The sequence below is a fragment of the Anser brachyrhynchus genome (assembly GCF_964034855.1).
Source record: "Anser brachyrhynchus genome assembly, chromosome: 7".
NCBI lineage: Eukaryota > Metazoa > Chordata > Aves > Anseriformes > Anatidae > Anser > Anser brachyrhynchus.
Genome location: NC_137701.1, coordinates 19,949,716 through 19,972,216, shown reverse-complemented (window position 1 = coordinate 19,972,216; position 22,501 = coordinate 19,949,716). Strand labels below are relative to the sequence as shown.

At 44.7% G+C, this 22,501-nt stretch overlaps 2 protein-coding genes across 3 annotated transcripts in view; both read left to right on the top strand.

The window, feature by feature from the left end:
• LOC308198470 (mitogen-activated protein kinase kinase kinase 20-like) overlaps positions 1-4,098 on the top strand; it is an 81,136-nt gene extending 77,038 nt beyond the window's left edge. Inside the window, exons 17-18 of one of the 2 annotated variants that reach the window (XM_080600902.1) lie at positions 3,506-3,575; positions 4,073-4,098. In XM_080600902.1, coding sequence (XP_080457028.1) covers positions 3,506-3,575; positions 4,073-4,083 — 81 coding nt within the window. In that variant the 3' untranslated portion in view covers positions 4,084-4,098. Of the gene's footprint in view, positions 1-3,505; positions 3,576-4,067 lie in introns of both variants that reach the window. The other variant, XM_080600903.1, reaches the window with a different exon arrangement.
• Positions 4,099-4,247: 149 nt separating this feature from the next.
• LOC308198473 (mitogen-activated protein kinase kinase kinase 20-like) lies at positions 4,248-22,402 on the top strand. The gene is made up of 5 exons (XM_080600910.1): positions 4,248-5,742; positions 5,981-6,097; positions 7,596-7,670; positions 8,747-8,897; positions 12,673-22,402. The coding sequence occupies exons 2-5, from the start codon at positions 5,996-5,998 to the stop codon at positions 13,344-13,346; spliced, it is 1,002 nt and encodes a 333-aa protein (XP_080457036.1). The 5' UTR covers positions 4,248-5,742; positions 5,981-5,995; the 3' UTR covers positions 13,347-22,402.
• The last annotated feature ends 99 nt before the right edge of the window (positions 22,403-22,501 follow it).

The window sequence follows — 22,501 nt, the reverse complement described above, 5'->3', positions numbered from 1 at the left end:
GCCTGTAATTTCAGGTGTTTGAGGCCATTTCTACTGTTTCTTCCTCTCCACCCACCCACCGTGCCGATACTGATAAAACCTTTATTTACTTTCTTGAAACTAATTCCTAGTTCAGACAGATGTGTTATAATGTCACTGGTTTAGTTTGCTAAGGTACTTGGCACATTACAAACCTGGTAAAAGTAAAGCAGTGGCCTAGGTCTAAAATTTTAAATTTCAGTTTTGTTATTTTTCAGTTATATCCTACTGTCTTCATCTGACCCATCCTTCTCAAGATATTTGCAAGTAACTTGACTTTCTAGCGTGGGCTTATTTAACCTTACCTCAAAACCTCATCATCCAGAGCCTGTCTCTCATTAAACCTCAGGGCACTCAATACTAAAGGCTGAGTCAATGCAAGCAGCACAGTGGCCGTGTTTGTGTGCCATTCTCATAGGTTTGCTCAGACTCTAATAAGTAGCCAGTAAAGTGGTAAATACTTTCTTAAGGAAAAAAAAAAAAAAAACAACTAAGCTGTAAAATAACACCACAGCCGTATTTAAACATAACCATCAAGAGTAACTGCTGTTAATGTAGTCCGCCGGCAGTGGATCAGCGGCAGTGTCAGACATTTAGTGTGGGCTGCCTGAGCTCCTTGTGCGTTCTTTCAGAGGGGTTTCCTGGGCCAGGCTCTGTGTCTGCACGAGGGCACACACGGAGGCAGCCCCATGTCGGTGGGGCCACAGCGCCTGCTCCGCTCTGGCATGTTTACCCCTGTGCTAAGTGGGAAGTGCCCGCAGGAGGACCGGGCTGGAAGTGACGTGCGTGGTCACCAAAGAGCCCCGTGTTTTCCACATGTCCACATTTTAAGTCCAGCCACATGGCTACCTGAGGGCACAGTGAGGTGTTTTGGCTGCGCTGGCAGCGTGCGTAGGAGGAGGAAGGCCCTGCGCCTCCTCAGGCCGGCCGCCATCCTGCCGCGGCCTGTTACCTGGCCAAGGAGCAAGGGCTCCGGCTTTCTGGGAGGCCGAGCTGGCAACATAAATACATCTTTTGCTCGCTTTGTTTCTTTACGTTGTAAGAGCATCTCTCTCGCAAAGCCTCCCCTCCGCCCCTGTTTTTCTCTTCCTCACGAGTGAAACAAAACCGGCGGCGGAGCCACCTTGTCTTGCTGGAGCCTGGCTGGCAACAGCCTGCCCTGACCTGAGACACAAGCCATTGTTAAGGGTATAACACATTTACATATTTTGCAATAAAACATCAGTTATTTGCATTACTGTGTCAAGTTTTATTTGATTCTTTCACCTAAAAATGACTCATTTTCCTTTCTTGTATTTTAAAAACCAACTACTCTAAGCTTGTTTGAGAATAATCAAAAATTGCCCATTTAGCTAGAAGTCATTTTCTTTTCAAAAGGCAAATGTTATTTAATCTTTCAGCTGTTCATTGTGCCATCATAAATACTTTCTTTTCAGCACAGTTGTGGGGACTGAAATGAGCCCACTAATTGCCTCCCATTTCGACTGACATGTGGTGGTTTAGTGGAAAGAGAACACAGCGGGGAGAAGGAAATAGGAGGCTGAGAAAATGAGAGCTAATTATTTTCACTGCCTCATGTCAGGCTCTGTGTCAGCCTTGTTTTTACAAACTGGAAGGTTTAGCACTAAATAAAACAAACTGGCGTCATGTTTTTATATACTGGCAGTGTCATGGAAGCAGCTGCACATCTCAAAGACAATATAATGCCTGCATTCGCATGGACACCATCTGACAGCCACTGTGAGCCACTGCTAATGAGGATATCACAGTGGTGCCAAGTGAAAGGTGCTGAATTATGTATGATTCTTCATCAGTGCAGCAATAGTCCTGTACATCATTATGAGACATTGTTTTGCTGAAGAGATTAAAACATTCTTAGTTCCAGACCCTGCAACCTATACACGCTACAAGAGGTTATTAATGGAATTTTTAGGGAGAGTTTCTTGTGGATTTCTTTTTGGTTAAAAATATCTCATGGGACAAAGCCGTGGTGGGTCATGACACTATATATATAAAGAAGAGAAGCAAATTAACCGTAATTGTGTTATCTTCCTTTAAATCCAGAATAATAAAATATAGTGTAGCAGGGTGATACATAATGATAAATAACCCAAGTGCTGTCACTAGATGTTCAACTCTAATGCCTTTAAAACAGCAGGTTTCAGCAGCTGAGATAGATAATAGCTAAGAATGTAAAGGAGCTTCTGGGGACCTAAATAATCAACATGCTACTACTTTTAGTACCAGCATGACCAACATTTTTTTTTCATATTTGTTTCATCTTGTGTTACATCTTACTTTTCTTCTAATATCCAGTTGCTTGCTACGATGCCGTTTCTGTTTTTTCTTGAATCATAAAAAAAAAAAAGTTTATTGCAACCACTGATTTTAAAATTAATCCTGGACTTGGGCCTCCTTGGAAAATGAGGCGTCTCCCCAGCAGTAGTTTGAAGCTGCTGTTGCAGGAGACATGTTTGTTGTTTAAAGACTGCGCCTGAGCTTTTTCATTTCCCTTTCAGTTTTTGTTACAGACATTAGTACATACGGGGTTAAAGGAGTATCGTCACTGCAGTAAGCAGGAGACTTAATTTTTAAAGTGTTCTTATTTTCTGTTTTGAAGATGAGAAGTGGCTCAAAATACATGTGATTTGCTTTTCTGCTACCACTGTCATTTGCAGAGGCTGCTGATTTAGTAGCTTTGTCAAAATGTTATTCAGAAATGTTTTCCACCCAGAGTTTTACTGGTTGTGCCTTTTAATTATGAAACTATTTTTTAAAAAAACAAAAAGCTAAAATTATTTAAACCAAAATAGAATAGGTAAATATTGAGATGTACTTTGATATTTGAATTACAAGATGTCCAGGGAAATCTCTTTGAAGCACCTTGTGTATGTATATTTATCAACCAGACATTTTGAGTAAGCCATTTCCAAATTATTTTCCCACATAAGTCTGGCACTAAATGTATTCTCGATCCAAGAAATCTTTTGGCTCCAATTCATCAAAGATTTGAAATACATATTCTTGGTTATTCTAGCCAAATTTTTGCTTATATGGTTGAGCATCTCTCTCCTATTCATGGCTAAATAAGAACCTAAAAATCAGTCAGAAAACAGGAAAATATGTCCCATTTCGTGGTCACATATCTAGCATTATTTCCTGTGTGGCTGAGCAAAATAAGTTTATAAGAAAAGTAGCCAGCTACTTATCTTAGATATTTCCCAAGGATCTTGATTCTGAAGGCACCAAGCTTGTTTCTTTCTCCATCCTTTTCCTTTCTTCCTTCCCTCTCTTTTTTTTCTTTTTTCTTTTCTATCTTTTTTTTCTGCCAGCCTCTCCTCTCTCTCCTCTTTTTCTTTTTATCCCCCCCCCCAGTCTGCTGACTATTTTACAATAATGCAGAGTGAAAACCTTCCCAAATAAAATGAGACACGCATTTTCAAGTGACCAGGGAACACACATTTAGCGCTGTCCTTTGCTCTTTCAGTATCTGTGCGGTATGCCTGGAGAGGACTCCGAGGAGGATGGAAGGTTTGGGGGCTGGATTTTAAGGACGGGTGAGCGTGTTTCTGCCTCTGAAGCTGTGGCTTGTAGCAGGGGAAGGCGGCGTTTGTGCAAGGCTTGTGCATCCACAGCTGCGTGGGGCAGCCTGATTCGTTACCGCATGGAGAGGGCTCCTGCATGCACGGCAGATCCAGCAAGGGGCCGGGCACTGGCAGGTGCCCACTGCCTGCCAGACCCTGTATTTACAGAGTCTGTCAGCCTTGTCTTTAAAGATGGGAGTTTGATTTACGTGGTTTATTGAAACAAGCTTGTATTTTCCAGACTTGGTCTGTATGGAGCACAAAACCCCGAGCCGTGAAGGTGCGGGAGCCCTGTCACAAGGCAGCAGACAGCTCTGGCGCTTGGTGCTTGGTGCTGGCTCACAGCAGGAGATGCACTGAATTAGCTGACTGGTAGCGTTTTATGGCAACGTTTTGTTCTTCACTTGGCTGAGGTGTTTTTGTGACACTATTAAATGTCATCAAGCATCTTGTCTCTAACCTCAGTTTAGGTCTGCAATAGGGAATCCAGGTAGCACAAATTTAGGAAATCCTGCAAAAAAGTCTGGCAAGGAGGACAGCACAGACAGGAAGAGGAGCACAGTTTGAGAGGTGAGGAGGAGTCCAAGGCAGCTTGCTCCACTGTTGCTGTTCAGTCCCATAGCATGTACAGTCTTCAGCTGACGTCAGGGCCAGTGCAGCATGCTGCACCTACCCACCTGGGAAGAGACAGGCATAACCCCAGAGGAGCCCACAACCCAAAGCAGCAGGACAGAAAAAGGACATGCAAAGTGATGTGGTCTGTGGTTAGGAAATGGAGGCACAAAGTGACTCCAGCACCTTATCAGGTCGTGCAGGAAAATGGTGGCAGAACTGGAAGTTGAACTTGGTGCATCCGAGCCCCGGGCCAGTGTCCTGACCACTGGACTGCAGTACCCACCGCTCGCCAGGGCGATGCAAAAAACAACCCGCACGTCCACTCTCCTCATGAAATGCAGCAGCTTTCAATGGGGACAGATGGACATACAGGGCCAAATGCTTTCATAAGCATAATTTGTTTTGCGGTTCGGAAATGATTATACTCCAGTTTTCTTTTATCTTGGAATTGCCAATTCAATGCCTGATTGAAAGCTTTGAGACTTCTGAGGGCTGAGCTCCTACGTTACATTTATGAGAGATGCACGTGCAAACACTAGCAGATAATCGCATGTACAAACGGATATCTCTTAGGCTGCTGTACGTTTGTGTGTGCAAATAACTGCTTATGCCAGCCCTTGGCCCTAGGCGGCCATCTGTGTCCTCATTGAAAGTTTTTGCATTTTTTGAGTAGCATTAAGGAGACAACTGCCTCCCGCAAATGCAGAGATTGCACCTGCCTGGCCAGCGACACATGGGACCCTCCTGAACCCCAGGCACATCTGGAGGGGCTCCTGTCTCTGCGAAGGGCAGTCCCCGGCCTGGCTGCACAGAGATGGAGATGCCCTGCTTCACTGCAGCCATCCCTTGTCCTTCAGGGGACTGATTTCTGGAGGAGCTCAGTGCACTGGACACTATCAAATCCCAAAAGCACCTGCTGAGCAGGTCCCAGTCCCCAGAGCCTGCTGTCCCCAGCGGGAGCCTCCCTGGCCATGGGCAGGGCCCCTGGTCCCAGTGCTTAACCCACACCAGATGTACTGCAGGATGCAGCTGGAGCCATCAACCTCTTGCAGGCTCAGACCTGTGCAAAGTGCTGGATGGTGGCACCATGTTCAGCTCATGGAATTGCTTAAAGACATTGCTTTGGTCTGTTAGACTTACTTTCTAAGCTGAACTCCCTTACTATTCACAGTGCTGCAGGAGGTGAGTGGGAGCTGAGGATGTTCCACGCCTCGCTGGGCACTCGGGATCTGAAATAATTGCGCTGCAACAACCAGCTCATCCTCTTGCCCATTATTTCAGCAGCTGTCTTAATGGCATTGCACAGACCCTCTGGTCCTTCGTTCCCAGGTTCACCAGGAAGATGTCCCGAGGGCTGGCTGCCAGCTCTGGCTGTGACGCCGGGTGATGGCTCCCATGGGTGCGCCGTACCCCCGCTGCCACGCGGGCGTGCAGAGCTCCCACCTCCTGCTCAAACAGGCTGTCTGTGCCGGTGGGTGAAGTGCCACCGTCCTCATACCTGCCAACGTGGAAACTGTCTCTCAGGGTGAGCTCAGCAGGGAGCAAGCCAGAGAAACAGAGGGTTTTCCACTAGCAATACTTTCACTGGAAAAGTGCATGTCCTGAAATATATATATGTTGCTTGCTTTTTTTTTTTTTTTTCCCTGTATGGAGAGGATTAGGTTTGGTTTGGTTAGTCTTGGTTTTTGGTTTTGTTTCATTTTGTGTTTTTATTATTATTATTATTCTAACAATCCAACATTCTTTTTTTTTATTATTCATAGGATTGTAAATGGAAAATGTACATGGAGATGGACGGGGATGAAATTGCAATAACCTACATAAAAGATGTGACATTCAACACTAACCTGCCTGATGTAGAGATTTTAAAGATGACAAAGGTATTTACAGCCTTAAAGCTTTCACGAATTCACAGATCTCAAACAAAGACATTAAAATACCACAGCAGTCGACTTTTGTGCTTGTGGAAGCTCAGTCTCTTGACAGCTTTTAAATAAAATGCACATTTTAAACAGATTTGTATCATAATAGGAGCTAGGTATTTTGGTTCTCTTTTAAGCTGACAATAATGCTAACAATAGAAAAATAAGAGAAGGAAGTAATTTATATTTTCTTGTTTTAATTCCATGTTATATCCTCTGATTTTATTACCCTTTTTAGAGATGAGAATGTTCAAAAATTACTTTCCTTTTCAAGAAGAGAAAGTGTTTTAAATGTTCCAGTTTGAAACTTCATGTGGTGTCTGTTTTTTTCTCTTTTTTTTTTTTTTTGACATGGTTTTAGAACCTTTACATGCTTCTAAAACTCCCTATTTCATGCAATGATGGGTTCCAAAGACTGAAACCCATCAACATGTTGATCACAGGCAGTACAGCCCTGAACATCTGCAATTTAGCGTCACTGGGCATTTACCTTATTTCAGAACCTGCCTGTAAGTATTTACCAGCCAGCATCTAGACTGCTTTTACCATAACCAATGGAAGCTTTGTTAATGCACAGGACATTCTGTTTATTGTTATTTTAATTGATTGTTTTTATTAATAAGCTCCACTTGATAATAGCTCACGCAATAAATGAAAAAATATACAGCTCGATTACCAGTTAGAACGCTGCTCTAATGTGCACTGATTTAAAACAAAACCAAAACCAAAAAAACCCTCCTGAATGCTTTTAACTGTGGTGTTTTTTTTTTTGCCAAATTTTGTTTGTTTGTTTTCTGGAGGAAAAACTAAAAAGCATACTCTGAACAGAATTTTAGGGAAAATATGAAAATATGTGTCTTTGGCAGAAAGGATTCTCATATTTAATTCTTGCTGGTACTATTGTTATAGGTATTGATTTCTGGAGTTTCACTGTTGTGATTTTATTGTTGTTATTATTTCATTGCAAGATAGCTTTCTGCTTAATTTTCAGAACTTTCATTCTGGACATTTTATTAAAAAAATAAAAGACTTAAAGTTAAATAAAGCAATCACCAGATACAATAAGATTAACTTTTAACATACTTCAACATTTTTGTTGTCTGACAGGGACTATCTCCAAGAATCTTTAGGTATTTGTTCTTGCTGGTCTCTGGAAGTCTACCACAAAAAAATTTTGCGTGCATAAAAATGAAAAAACGTGCTTTACCATGAAAATACTTCATGTTGTCTTATTTACAGTCAGCTATGGAAATCTCTTCTCAGTTTCCTTTTGTAAACAAGGAAATAAAAAAATTCAAAATATATTGCTTTGTCTCATAAAATTTTAAGAAAAAGTATTGGTGTTAACAATATGGAAAAGGTTGAAAAATGGCAAAAGTTGAAAATATCTTTGGGATGTTTCAACAAGTCAGGAGAAGAATAGCACCTTGTAAAATTTCCACCATGTTTTTTTCAGCCCCCATTTGTTATGGAGAAATGGATTGTGGGGATAGAAGAACACCAGTCTGTAGAATATGTTGTTACATATGAGGTAAGTGCTAAGAAACAAACAAAAAAATGTTCATCCAAGATAAAACCTACATGGGAGATGTGAAAATAGCATCCTCTGGCTCCTTTGTATCCTATAATCAAGTCTCATCACCCTGTAATTAATGGTAAAATCTAAAGTTTGGAGCAAAAGCTGAAAGAGGTTTACAGAGACTATGTCCTCAGACAGCTGGCTGAAACAGCTCTTTTTCTCAAGGACAAAAACTCCTTTTGCTTGAGGTGTGACGGTCAGTGTGCTTGCATTACCTGGAAACTGTGTTTTTTACCTTTTCAGTGAAGTTCTAATTAGGAGAGCTGAGGAGCAACAGGAGAAGAAAGAGAATGATAAGTCAAGAGTAAAAAAAAAATAATAAAATCCAGAAGACAATTTAACCATGTACTGTGATAGAATTTAACCTGTTTAAAGAGAGTTTGTGGTTACTTATAAAAGTGTTTTTCTGAAAACCAATGCTGTGGTTCACACTGAGGCTAATAATCAAGATTCCAGCTCTGTCCTGAGCAAGGATTCAAACACTGATGGAGAGATGGGGAAATCATGGACCTTTTTGGCTTGTCTCAGATATGAAGAACAGCAGTTTTCTGTTGCTGCCACAATTACCCTAGGTTTTTTGAGCCTGGAATTTCTCACAGGAGTCATAGGCCTGTAATTGAACTTGATACTCCAGCAAAGTAAATGTGGAGGATTCCCGTGCAAAAATACCTGCTACTTCTTTTAGCAAGCACTGCCTATGTGATGTTCACATTAATATGACAAGTAAAATACTTTTTTTTGTATTTGTAGAGGAAGGTCTTCAGATCTTTCCTCTACATTATATGTGAATTGAAATACTTGTTCACTACCACATTTTTAGCATAATCATAAAATACCAGCCAAAATTATTCAGAGGCTAAAAATACATGAGAACTGGCTAAGTGATTTTGCAAAACAAACTCTATATTCAAAGTGCTGCTGCTGCCCAGGCACTAGTGGAAGCTCCCTGTTAGGAGAGTGTAGTGGGTTGTGCATTGTTGTGTCCTTGTGTCTTGTGTTCTCATGTGTGTTGTGTCCTTCCTGAGCAGAGCGACGTTAGAGCTCCCAAAACCACCAGGCATGTCCAAGCTATCCACTGGAGCAAGGTGAAAGTGCAGGATGAGGTCGAGGCAGTACAGCTCATGATACAGACCTCGCTCCCCAACTCGGAGGGGCATTCACGGAGCAGGTCTGACTCAAGTAAGTCACCACAAACAAAATGCCCACCTTTATTGCTGTCATGGGCAAAGCATACATGTGGAGAACAGCAAAAAGTCAATGCCATTATTCTGGTTCAACAGCAGAGCACCATCCTGTAGCTTCAGCTGGATTTATGGTCCCTGTGATGTCCTCATAGATGTGTGCAGGAGCATCCTGGCATGTATGACTTAGCTTAAAGGCTAAATGTTAGGTAGTAACATGTTTTATATCGCAGTGCGATTTAAGAGAGATGACCTGCATGCTCCAGTAGAAAGCATGCTGGAAGCAGTCCATGGCAATTAGTTACAAATCCATGGTCTGCTGTAGTCACTTGCAGTAGCACGTCAACAGCACAGATCCTTCTTCTCCAAAACCCCAAATGCTTCACATCTTCTGTTATTAACCAGCTTTAAATACAACACATCAGTAATCCTGGGGAACATGAAAATCTCCAGCTTTTAGTCGAAATAGTTAATCTGAATACTGGATAAAATGTTTGCCCCAAGAGAAATGCCCTTCCTCTGCACAGACTTCAGCATATGAACGGTACCCTCGCTGCTGTGCGGCCCTAGGGAAGGTGCTCCTGCTGTCTTGCAGGCTGGTTGTTCTATGCTCGGAGCTGCTGCGGTGCAATCCAGCTCCAGCTCAGCACCAGCGCAAAGCTGTCACCACGTGTCCACCAGCAAGGCAGGACTTATCAGCGTGGATGCACTCATACCAGCTTTGGGACTGGACTGAGAGCACAGATAGGATACTGTAATTATCTGTGTAGCTGTGCCCTTGGTGAAGATGTGTTTCTTGATCAGAATGTCAGCAAAGCATCTGCTGGGAAAGAAGACAATCTCTTACGTCTCTACCCTCCATCTGTTGGGAAGAATGGAGTTTTCCATAGCCCTTTTGGGAATTTTGGAAGCCAGTGCTTTCAGCAACTTTTGTATGAAGCGCATGCTGGCATTCTGTCCCTGCAATCCAAAGACAGCAGAAGTACTGTGGTCAGCTCTTTCCTCCTGCTCTTGGCCACCCAGCATGCAGGCGGCTTTGCACAAATGTGCTTGGATATGGGTGCCTCCTGGAAGAACCGGGTGGATGCAGACTACTCTTGCTGCGGCCAGCACTCTTGCAGTGGGGGCACATATACCAAGGCTGTAGCCTCAGAACTGCACATGGGGTGAGGACAAGAAGTCCCCTCTAGATATTATGCTGTTCTGTTAAGTGCTGCCAGCCTGGCAGACCCCATAGGCCCTCTTGATGGCCAGCTCTGCTGTAACGAGGAGTGAAAATCTTCCCAGTGAACTCTTTTTCCACAACTCAACCTGCCTGTTTGGGCCTGCCCTGACTTACTGTTATCCAGTTCTGGCTTCTTCTGGAATAGGACTTTGGAAAAACTTCTTCGCGTCTTAAAGATGCTGGTTTTTTTGTAAAAATTTTTGCTAGCCAGAGCAGGTTTTTTTCTGATCCAGTTCACATCAGTGCTGTAGAAATGTTTGAGCTGGGGTAGCTGAGGGGCAGCACAGGAGCTATAACAAGATAGCAGTCAGCAGAGGGTGAATTTCTCCAATTATGTAGCTCTATTGCCACATGTAGAAGAGTGGCCTCATGAATTGCGTGCTGGTGGTTTAGACTACAGACACAAAGTGGGTGTTCTTATTCCTACGTAATTGTACCTTGATCCATTTGCAGCACAACTGTTTTGAAATGCAGGTGGGAAACAGAGCATATCCTGAAAGACACGTACGTCTTCACTGCGGATTAGCTATGGTCATCCAGGTTACTCTAGTTTTGGGGTGATGAGCCATACAGCCATACCCAAGTGTGGTGTTGTATCTTCACAGGTTGGCTCTGCTGCAGTAAGCCAAGCTGCTTTCATTTTTTTATGGCGAGTGGTGGGAGAGCTTGTCTGTCCCTCTGGCACTTGGAGGAGTTGCACGAAGTCACTAATGTGTTGTCAGCACCCAAGTGAATAGGCACAGTTCAGAGGAGATGGGTTACCAGCCAATATGAAAGCTGTGCCTCAGCTCTAGCAAATCTTCTGGCCTGTCTTCTTTACCAGACCACCTGCCCCAGGTTTAAAACACCACCAAATCCAAGCACAAAGGTAAGGGTAATGCCAATGTAAGAGGCTAAAATAACCACCAGTGAAGACACTACCCCAGTGGGTTACTGCATGGAGCATTTAATTCAGTGTACAGAGTTGGTGGCTCAGAGACCACATGAGGGAGAAGCCCCAGCCCATGAGAGGCTTGAAGAAAGGGGCAGTTCCACAGGTGACACTGGGAGTCCCTGCTGGGCAGTTGTTCTCTGGGCCAGGCACCACAGGCAGCCCTAAGAAGCAGAGACTGAGGGCACCAAAGGGAAACGCTCATGCAGGACAGTGCTAGTGCTGGTCCCACATGGTACGTGGTGGTCACCTGAGAGCTGGTAGCAAACAGACACCCAAAATTAAGTCCTGAGCCAGCTGCTTCCAGATCTATGAGGTCTGTGTTTTACATCCAGAGTGTTGGTAAGAAGGTATGGGGGAATGGCAGAGATGACAATGTCTAGAAAGTACACTTCATCATGCGTGTTTCTTTTGAAACAATGAATTTCAAGGAGGTTAAGAATAGAGAAGTTGATTCCCACCTGTCTTTTTGTGAAAGCAGGTTCATCTCTAAGTGCAGTTGGTGTGCTCTGCTGTGGTGGTGTCCCAGTCGCACTTTGGCAGGAAAGACATTTTCCTTTTGACATATTTGATGTTAAGTTGAAGTGATTTAAATCTCTTGGGATTTCAGCAAAGTCTGAGGACAGGAGGAATGGAAGAAACCAGGAGCAATACCTAGCAAGGACAGAGCTGCTACCCAGCTCCTGCAAAACTCCCCAGGCAGATGCAGCATTGCAGTGGTAGGCAGAGGAGGAGGTCTTTCCTCTGGAGACCAGCAAAAAGTGAGAGAGGAGGTGGAGTCCTCTACTGCGGATAATAAAATTTCAGTTGTGTTTATCCTGTTGCAAGCTGCCAGGGCCATGCTTTCCTGTAGGAATGATATTAGTAATCTTTAAGTACAAATCATTCAAATCTCCCTAGAGCAAGATTACATAAGCTACATTTTCTGCCTGAAGCTGAATAGAGGCTGTGGGGTGCAGCTGGGCCTTACTATGTGAAGTATGTGAAGTAGATTGACTTCTGAATTCACAGTGATAACAACAAACAACATGGCTCTGGCTGTCATGGTGAGAAAATGGAGTGAGGGGAGGTGAGTCTGGCAACTTCAGCAGTGGTTTGCACTGCCTCTGTCATTGTGAATGGCATGGCCAGTGCTGTCTGGGAGTGATGCTGGGTGGAGGGCAATGTCACAGTGGTGCTGGCACCTGAAGGTGCCAGTCCATGCCTGTTCCGGAGGTCTCCAGGCTCTTTTATTATGAAAGCTGAGGAGGAATCTGCAGAGGCTGCCAAGAACATTGCAAAAATATTTAAAACCTGTTTGAGTTAAAAATGCTGGGAGACACTTGGGAGTAGAAACCCAAATGAGCAGCCAAATGGATGGTCCAATAAGTATTTGTAGTCTAAAATCCATAATCTGCATGGGCATCAGATATACCTGCATCACTTAGTATTTTAAAAGTCCATAATGTTGAATATACTCAAAACTAGAATTATCTTCTACAAGGCTGGGAGGGAAATGTTGATTGGAGATACGTAGACATTCTCAGAGAGAGAAAACCTCCTAACCTCATACATGAACTAGACCATGTTTATCTAGCACTTCGCACAAAGATGACTTTGTTTTCCTTTCCATGCCAGGCATCGACAGCCAGTGGATGAAGACGCTGCGCATGCACCAGATAGCCAAGGCCATGTCTCTCCAGCACGGCCACCCCCACAGCCCGACCTCCATGACGCAGTACCTGCCCTACCTTCGGAGCCAGGACTCCTACGCTGCCGCAGTGAGGCGGACGCGTGGTCCCGTCAGTTACCAGTTCACCTCCATCAGCCACTCCAGGAACTCCTCTCCCCTCTCGCACAGTTTGATGAGAAACCTGTCAAATCTGCACCTCAACTCGAAGGGCAGCAGCACCTCCAGCACGGCCTCAGACACCGCTTCGGAGAGGGACAGGTCCACGGGCAAGGCCAGGAATGCCTCTCACAGTGGCAACTCCCGCAGCTCCTCTGATGGGCGGCACAGCGGGACGAGCTCCCCGGTACCCCCCAGGACCTCAGGCAGGGCCTACAGGACCTCCTCAACACCCCCGGCCCCTGACCACCGCAGGTATCCCCGCAACCCCCCCTGGCCCAAGGCCATCCCGGGCATGCCCCTGCAGGGCGAGAGCGAGCCCAGGAGAGGCGAAGGGGAGGGCAGGGTGAGTGAGGGAGGGTGGATAAAGGTGCAGAACACGAGGAAACCCTACAGGCAGAGCACTGGAAAGCCGGGTAGAGAGAGGCCCAGGGGGAGCTGGAGGGGCCGGAGGACGTTCTGAGGGGGGCATCGGCTGCGAGCTATGACAGAGCCAGCTTCCCCTCTTATTTCACTGAACGCTCAACTGGGAGACGACACGTGCTTCTACTCGACGTGCTCCAGCTCTCGCACCGCACTGAAGCCACAACACTACCTCGCTGGGCCGGCCAGCTGCACGGCGCCACACAGAGCCGGACAGCGGACGGGAGGAACCGCCACACCTGCCCTCGGCACAGTGGACCTCTTCCCTCCCAGTACTGATGAATTTAGTCTGGTTGCCTCCCCTCCCTTTAGCTGCTCATGTTCTTAGCTGACTGGATATGCACTAATTTGCTTATTATTTCAATAATAAAATCAGTAAGACACAGCCATGTGCCATAATGAAAAGCTCTCCATTTCATCTGTAGAAAAGGAGTTGTGCTGTTACCTCTCCCCTCTCCTTGCTTCTTTCTCTTGATGTTGAGCCTGTCTCTGAGCACAGTTTCCACATACTTTATTCAATCTTCTTCTGCCAGGGCTATAGGAGGAGGTAATATTTTTGTCAGACCATCATAATCAGAAGAAACAGGAACACAGAGATTTTTCTTCAGGTCCACTCCAGTAACTTCACTTCTCCACTTCCAGCATGTCATCCCCTTTCAGGGTTTTCTCACCTCTCTCTTTGTTAAAACCCAGACATCAGGTATCTGACACCACAGAGCAGACACTGTGACACACACAGTTGTCGTAATCAGAAGGAGAAAAAAAAAGTTTTTTATGTTTTTGAAAAAAAAGAGGGAGGGAGAACAAGACATTGCCTTTATAATAGATACATCTAACCCCTCTGAGGTGTATGATAATGTTTATCCCTGGGCAGCAGGCATTCTTTAATTGAATTTTTAAATGTGGCCAGGCTGCGTTACTTTTGTCTTTCAGTCTTCGGGTAGTAAAGACAAGGTCAGCAAAGTTTGTGATTAATGTGGTCTTTAGCTCCATTGAGAACAAAGACACAGTTGTAGACTCACTTGTCTTCAGAAAGTTCCTTGTTGGCCTTTTCACTCCAAGCTGATTTCACACAATTAAACAGGAAAAAAAAAAAGTTAGGGTTTCCCAAGACACTAGAGGGGAAAAAAAGGAAGAAACAGATAAAGGAAGATGAACCCAAAGCAATGCATGATACTCTCTGAAAGGCAAGAAACTGTAAATTAGAGATGACTTAGAGTGAGGTACTAGATCACCATCTATGCCAAGCAATGCTCACTGGCATGCAACTGCGAGCAATGCTGGAGGATGCCAGCGTGTCACCCTTGAAGAGCCCCCATCAACCACTGCCACATCACTGGACAGTCAAAAGGTCATGTAAATTCCCTGCCTTGCACGAATGTCACCCATGGGTACATGTATTTCACCTCTTTCTGATTCTCAGCAGTCCTGATGAGGGCTGGGCCCCACGATGGGTTTCCCAATACCTCCCAGGGTGAAGTGGGACCCACATTTCATGAATATGGGACAGGGTCCTCCAAATCCAATGGAGTGGACCACTGATAATGGATTGCTGTAGCTGGAGCTCTGTCATTTAAGCACCTTTTCCTCTGACAACAGCTAAGAGCAGGAAAACCAAACCAAACAAAATACGAGAAGCTTTACCTGGAATTAGATGGGGCTGCATGTGAAGCTCTGTGATAACAAAACTGTTACAGCTTCAAACTGTTTGAAACTGGTCACTAACCCAGTTTCTGACCCTGGTTTACTGAATCTGACAACTAATTTGGGAGATGTGGAAAATCTACCACTGGACACTATGCAGCAGGAGACGGGGATTTTGTGTAGGTCAGGGGTCCCTCCCTAACATTTCTTACAATTACCAAAAAGGTCTGTAGGATACCAGCTGATAGTAACCACACCTGAAAGTACTTGCTAGAAACGTGCTCATGTTATTAAAATTTGAAGATGCACCTCAGGAATTGAGATCTTATTTCGTGGTTGGGCCAGCACAAATTGTAGAAAGAAATTGCAAGAGTTTTGGAAGGGTACCTTTCACTTCCAGGATGATGAGGATGGTGGTGTAGTTGCACAAGCCTGAGAACAATGCCCTACCCAGAAGACACTGTGGGCTGGTGGTGGCAATTCAAGATTTATCAGCTGCCTGTGGTTGATTGTCAAGATGTCCAGAAGGATTGTGCTGCTGTTTGTAAGCAATTTAATGCTGTGCCTAATTTTAATCTGCAGTGTACTGTCTGTCCACATCTGTTGTATTAAAGTGTTCATTAGCATTTAAAGGAGGAGCGGATGGTATTGATCACGCCTTTTAAAATTAAACAGACATGCAATAGTGACTGATTAGAAATCCTCTTGCTGCACCAGAATTGCTGGTTAGGACAACAGTAAGTGATCCTGTGGAAAAAAAACAAAATCTTCATACCTAGTGCGTGCCTCAAACCATGGCACCAAAGCTGTTTTTGTATTAAAACAGCAATAAATAAATCACTCAGTGACAATTTTTGAAATTCCTAAAAACCCTCATATTGGAATATATTTGCATACAGTTCCTGCTTCAAGTGTGAACACTTTATTTTAAATTACAAAATACACTTCATATGTTCTCCCATATACAGTCTTTCCCATTAACCCTGCTCAAGTGAAAAAGTCTCTGCAATATCTAGTTTTCCACCTTACCACTCTCACCATGTCTAGTCCCTGACTTGGTAATAATTCATTATAAGGCAAAACGCGCTTACATTTTTACCCCTAGTACCTTGTGAAGCTGAGGAATTTATATCCATGTTTTACCACCATGCGGCCACTGCTGACTAGAAGACCATGCACGGCAATATGGAAAATGGGAATGTCTTTGGCAAGTACACTTCAACGAACCTCTGCTCTTTGAAAAGGAGCCACGCTAATTTATTTTTTTCTCATAAATCTGTTAAAACCAAGCACATTTAATTACTGCTGTGTCTAGATTTGCACACTAGGAACTGGACACACTGCCCTCCATCCATACACATATCTGTGGGGGTGCTACGGCCTGCTTCCACATCTGCCTCCACAACTGGCACAACATCTCACTGCTATGGAGACAACCCTTGTTTTCCTGGCTCTACTTTCTCTAGGTTTTCATATCACTGTGTTCTGATGTTGCTGTTTTCTCAGTCCCCAAGAGGAACCCACATTTTCCCTTTCCAGTTTAAAATGTGAATTGCAAGAAGCCAGCTCTGAGATGTCTGCTGGAAGAAAAACTGTGGAGAATTCATGAAGGCAAATTCAAAACTGGATGTCCAAAGTGAGTGAATATTTTAATACAATGGGGGAGCTTATTTACTAAATCAGATACAAAATTTCTTCTTTTATTTTTTGTTCCCTCTTTCTTTCTTTCTTTCTTTCTTTATTTATTTATTTAAATGAATGTGTGAGGCTGTGGCTGTCAGAGCTTACACAGGATCTGTTTGTTCATTTTGCAGTGTTTGGAACCGGTTCTCCTGGGAGTTGTAAGAGTTGCCTGGTGCCCTCTGGATGCCAGACATTGCAGAAAGCTTCTGGTGTGACCAGCAGTATCTCTCCATGGCAGTTGGCTCTTGGCTGCCAGCAGGTTGGGAGGGAGGAAGCTGTGCTCAGCTCAGGCAGGGAGCACAGGTTAACCTCAGCACCATGGTCCTTGGTTTCTGAAACTGTAAGGGCTTTCCCCACCTGCTGATGTGCTCGTAGCATGAGGGAAAAAAATGATGCTGAGACTTCTTGCTCTCTGCCAACAAACAGTATCGTTCAATTTTTTAAGCATGTCTATTTTTAACTTTTTGTGTTTCCCATATACCTAAGGATATGAGAAAAACAAAAAAACTCATGATATTTAGCCTTTCTGGACCATGCCATGCAACCTGAGAGCGCAGCAATCTCACTATACCATTTCCTTTTCTTCCTGACATTAACTGCTGCTGTCTCAGAGAGTATCTGCTTGGAAGTCAGTAGTCACTGCAAATGTTTGCAGTGGTCTTCCCTCTGGCACCAGGTACTCAGCAAACCCCATTCCATGGACCACCTCTCCCCACCTGCTTGAGCAGAACTGTAACACACCAGGACTGATTCCCTGAGTCCTGACAAATTTGGGCAGGCCAACACGATAGGTTTGGTCTCATCTGATGCCCTTGAAACCCAATATTGTTTGTTTTTTATAGAAAATATTGTCTATTATAATTTTGCTCTTCCTAACGCACTGCCACTGAATGTTTTCTGGCAATGGGCATCTGACAGCAGTGCTACCCTCTGTGGTATGCACCAAGACCCCATGCACTCACCATGAGCTTGCTAAGCTGATTTAAGGAGGAGAAGTTGCCCAAAGCCTCTGCGTCCTCCTCCATCCCTACTTGAAGCAACGATCCCCTGCTGGGGCTCCCCATACCATGCTCCTCCTTCTCAGCCAATGCTGCTGAGGAGCAAACCCTCAGCCCTTGATATTTGCTGAGGAGCAACTATCAAGTATTTTAGGGTCTTCTGTAAACATGCTGCCAAGAATACTGGGCCTTGTGTCAAAGATGAACACTTGAGTTTTTTGATTGTGCTAGTGAACGCACTTTGACCTAATTATTATTATTATTATTACTTTAGGCTGGGAAAGACAGACAGTTGCTTCTGTAATTGTGGAAAAAACCCAAACCGAGAGACCTCCTGACATCTCACTTCACTTAAAATGGAGCCAAATAGCTGTTCTACCTCTGAAAATTACATCTGACAACATTATTTTCTGTATATGTGTCCACCATAGAAGGGATTTTTACATAATTTTCTTATCTAATGAAGTGCCAAAGCTTAGCAGTTCAAGCCAGTCTGTTGCAAAAAGTTAGAGGTTATGGAGGAGAAGTCTATTATGGCAATAACACTAATAAGGGTCTGCCAAGATCGTGTTTTAGTAGGTGCAAACACAGGGCATTTGAGATGTACCTCCCAGAGGACAGCGGCAGCACGGGGTGGCTGAGAGCCCCGGAGGTCGGTGCTTCCTCTGAGAAACTTGATGAAATGTTTGTGCAGGTGACGATGGCTGGACTACACACAAGGACATGGTGCAGCACAAAGTGGCTTAATACACCTGGGGCTCAACATAACAGATTTATTTTCCTGCCTCGGCAAGAAAGGTCAGGGTTACCTGCAGCAGAGACAGAGCATTTTCCTCACGCTGCGAAAAAGCACATGAAGGGCCTGAAACCTTGAGGTGTGCCCTGGGGGGGCCTCCTCCCCGTCTCCCTCGCCCCCTATCCCGAGGGAGCTGCCAGGCAAGCAGTCCCAGGGAGAAGGCGATGCCACTGCCTGTCCCCCCCTGGCCCCCATCCTCTCCCAGCAGCCGCCTTTTGCTGGAGGCTGGCGGAGGCGACGCAAATCAACACTCACAGTAAAGCTTATATAAAAAGGGCAAAAAAACAGAGTGCAGTAAGCAATTTTGATTATTTTCTGATAGCCTCTTATTTCCCACGGTTATGCATTTGCAGAACATTTTGTAAGCAATTTCTTTATGATGTGACTTAATCTATTTTGTGTTTTCAAAGGGAAATATAAATCGAAGCCCAAGAGTGAAAGGGCTGGGATCTTGAGCTTTTAAAAGTGGCTAGTGCATATTAACAGCAGCCACTTTTGATCAACAATTTTTTGCTATGTATTTTGTGGAATGGCTACAGGATACTCAAATGAGCATTGTAATTACACTCCATAATGTGCATCACAATGCCCTGGGCTCCGAATGATCTGTTGCGACGTGTACTTGGAATAATCATTAAGATTTCTATCAAAACTGACCACATTTCAGCCATACTCTGAGGGTGCTGATGAATGCAGGCTCCTAGAGGCATTTATCAACTCGCACTTCTTCTCTCCCTGGGCTGTATTTATTCCTTTGGTTTTCCTTCTCTTATTCTTTCCATTTTTATGGCCTTGCCAGTTTAGGTTGAAAAAACATGGTATCAAATAGGACCAGACACGACCACCTTCAATTCAGCATGCAAGATGTGTTTGCACCCAGTTTTTACTAATAAGGAAATTGCAGCAAAGCACAAGGAGATACAAACCCATTAAATTAAAAAGCAAAAAAAATATATTTTTTTCTTTGGAGAGAGGAAAAGTAATTGCATTGCAAAGGTATTTTGTGGCGCTGGTACAGGTGGTCTTGGCTATGAATTGATTATACGCACTAAGTATTTAAATTCACTTTTTTTTTTTTTTTACAGATCCTGGTTCTACATATCAGAGCACAACGTCAAGCTAAGAAAGCACTTCATAAAAATTTTTCTCCAGCAGACATGTAGAGGTCCAACTACAAATTAAATCTGCAAAAGTGGCCATCCTCCTTTTTCTGTGTAACAACAATAAAAAGGTTTCTGTATTGCAATCAATAGCAGGCTACCTGATTATGTACCTTATTACATCTTGTATGGTAGTGTTAGCCACTGGAGGGTGACATCTGAACAAATACGTATGCCTGATCAGATCTTTTACAGAAACACACCTTTCATGAGAGAGAAAAACAATTAGTGTGTTATAGGTTACCGATTTACAATTTACATCATAAATCAATGTCTGATTATTTTAATGCAAAATGTTTTTAGCTTCATTTTATTGCACTAACGGTTTTAATAACACACTATAATTTGCTCGGATGAAGAGGTGATTGGACAGCTCTTACAGAAATTTTTAATTACTGTCATTAGTGGCTGCAATCTTATTCTTTTCTGCGGAGCTGAGATACGTTACTGCTTTGTGCCACAGGTACTCTGTGGTCATGAGAAACTGTACTCTCCCTTTCTGCTGAAATACTCGTGCTTAAAAGAAATTAAAAACCAACCAAACAAGGAGCATAAAGTGCACTGTCCATAGTTAAGACTGGCAATGTGTAGCCATGGATGTGGCACCGGGAGTGCTGTGGGCAGAGAGAAGAACATCACTGCAATGCCGACAGCCAAAATCTGCAGGGCGATGTGGAGGACAGCTCCCTGAGGGACCGAAGGTCACATTTGCTCTTTCTGACAATGGAGCTATTGTTGCTGGAGGCCCATGCTCTAGCTACTGGTTGAAGTTCCTAATATGTCACCACTTTCGATTTCCCTGGGCAGATGCAGAAAGCATTGCATGCTGAACCTAATGCACACCCCTCTGTAATTTCAGCCGATTTCCTTAGCAGATCTTACAAGTGCTGCTTCCATGTACTGACAACTCATTTCAAGGAAACCCGAGATTTTAAAGCAGACTTTTTCTTGGCAGCACCCCAGGGGCGAGCTCGCCAGGCAGTCCAGGGTAGAACAGAGCTGCCAAGGGGACACAGGTGTCCAGCAAGCATGCAGACAGAGGTCTAAGTATAAACCTGCAAAAGTGGCCATCCTCCTTTTTGCTGTGTGGCAGTGAGTGTCCTTTTGGGGTTGCAATCAACCTGGGGCTCAACACAGAGATTTATTTTCCTGCCTTAGCAAGAAGGTCAACAGCCCCTCACTGATCCCCTTTGCCTGCCCTGCCAAATGGATTTCAAATGTCCTGGCCAGTTTCCTCACTAAGTCCCTGCTCTGGTTGATAAATTTTAAAGCCAATTGATTACATATGTTGCTTGGAGAATGCTGTTTCCATTAAGCATTAAATGGAAAATTAGCTGCAGTCTGAAGCATGGACTCAGCTAGCCCATCAGTACTCCATAACATTTTATACGATGCTCTTAAAAGCTGCAAAGGTTGGTTATTTTCTAGTAAAACCCTGACACAAAATGTTGATAAGAGCTGCCACCATTGAGAAACGGGATCTCTTTTTCTGTGTACATAGTCTAGTATTTGTAATATTTTTTTTTTTCCTTGAAGAAGTAACTCCAGGCTTGGGAGGCACCCCTCTGCTCCCGAGGGGTCTTGGCAGGACACCACCTGGGAGGCAAAGCTCCGGGAGCACCCTGTGTGGGATCGTGTGCGGGCTGGTGTCTGGTTCTCACCGGCTGTCCCTCACAGCCTTTTGTGTGCCGTGCAGGTAAGTGTGTAATTAGGGGCTTACTGAAAATGGAGACGCTTTCACATGGCAGCTTGCAGCACGCCCACAGAAAATATAAAACCTCGTTGAGGGCTCGTGCGCTCCAATGCGTTGCATCCTAATGACAGGCTCAGGCCTGGGGGCCGACACGTGGTCCGCTTTACACGGGCATAGGTCTGCGTGCGGGCCACACGTGCGGGGCCTCCTTCCCTTGTGCCCACTGACAGGGGATTCGCCTGCTGCCAGGAGGGCTCCTGGAAACACTGAGAGCGGCAGCCCCGCTCCAGACAAGGATAAAGGGAGGATTATGGCAAACAGCAGAGACAGAAATCCCAAACAGCTTCTTTGGGCCTCTCCCGTTCCTATTGCTGCCAAGTACCGGCTGTGCAGGCCTTGTTGTGCTGTGCGTAGCGGCTGTATTGGATTTAATGTGATACTGCACATGTCACATAAAATGGTTTACAGTGACTGGAGATTTATTTTCCTCCAGCCTACCTTAAAGTAACATCTTGTTCGCAGAGTAACACAGCCAACTTTTTTTCCCCTAAAATCCTATCGCACTGCTGTCACCATCACGTTGCTCCGAACGCTGCATGGCACTGGTGAACCAGCAAATAACCCAGCAGCTACAACAGCAATGCAGGAAAGCCTGTGTGCTGCTGAGTGGGATTCTGCACGGCCTGCACGCGTGTTTGGTGTTTGCCTGCTGGGCAGAGGCTGCGGCTGGAGGGGCCCACGGGGCACGAGGGGTATGCAGAGGACCTGGGGGCTGCGGGGACGTGGGCCCCATCCTTGCTTGGGTGGGGATGTGGGGGACATGTGGTGAGAACAAGCCTGGCCCTTGAAAACTGGCAGTTGTGTGGTAGTTTATTATTATTACTAATATTTTATCATCATCATCATCATCATCATCATTTTATTATGGTGTTTTATTATTATTATGGTGGGTTTTTTAATTAATTATTTTTTTTCATACAGTGGTGGACAAAAAGTACTGGTTTGGCATGTAAATGGTAAAAAAAAAGAAGAAAAAAAGAGGCGCGGGCACCACGCGGGCTGCCCGGCGCCTCCCCTCTGGCACACGCCGCCCCCAGCCCGGGAGATTTTCGCGCCACACGGCCAGGTCCTTGCAGCTCCACAAACGCCACACATCCAAGGGAAAAAATAAAAAGGGGGGCGGGATCCCCGCACCGACCCCTCGGGGAGAACACCTTAGAA

Coding starts and splice junctions, on each gene's coding strand:
- LOC308198473 (XM_080600910.1), top strand. CDS start 5,996: ATGTACATGGAGATGGACGGGGATGAAATTGCAATAACCTACATAAAA. Junction 7,671..8,746: donor AATATGTTGTTACATATGAG/GTAAGTGCTAAG, acceptor CTTCCTGAGCAG/AGCGACGTTAGAGCTCCCAA. Junction 8,898..12,672: donor ACGGAGCAGGTCTGACTCAA/GTAAGTCACCAC, acceptor TTTCCATGCCAG/GCATCGACAGCCAGTGGATG.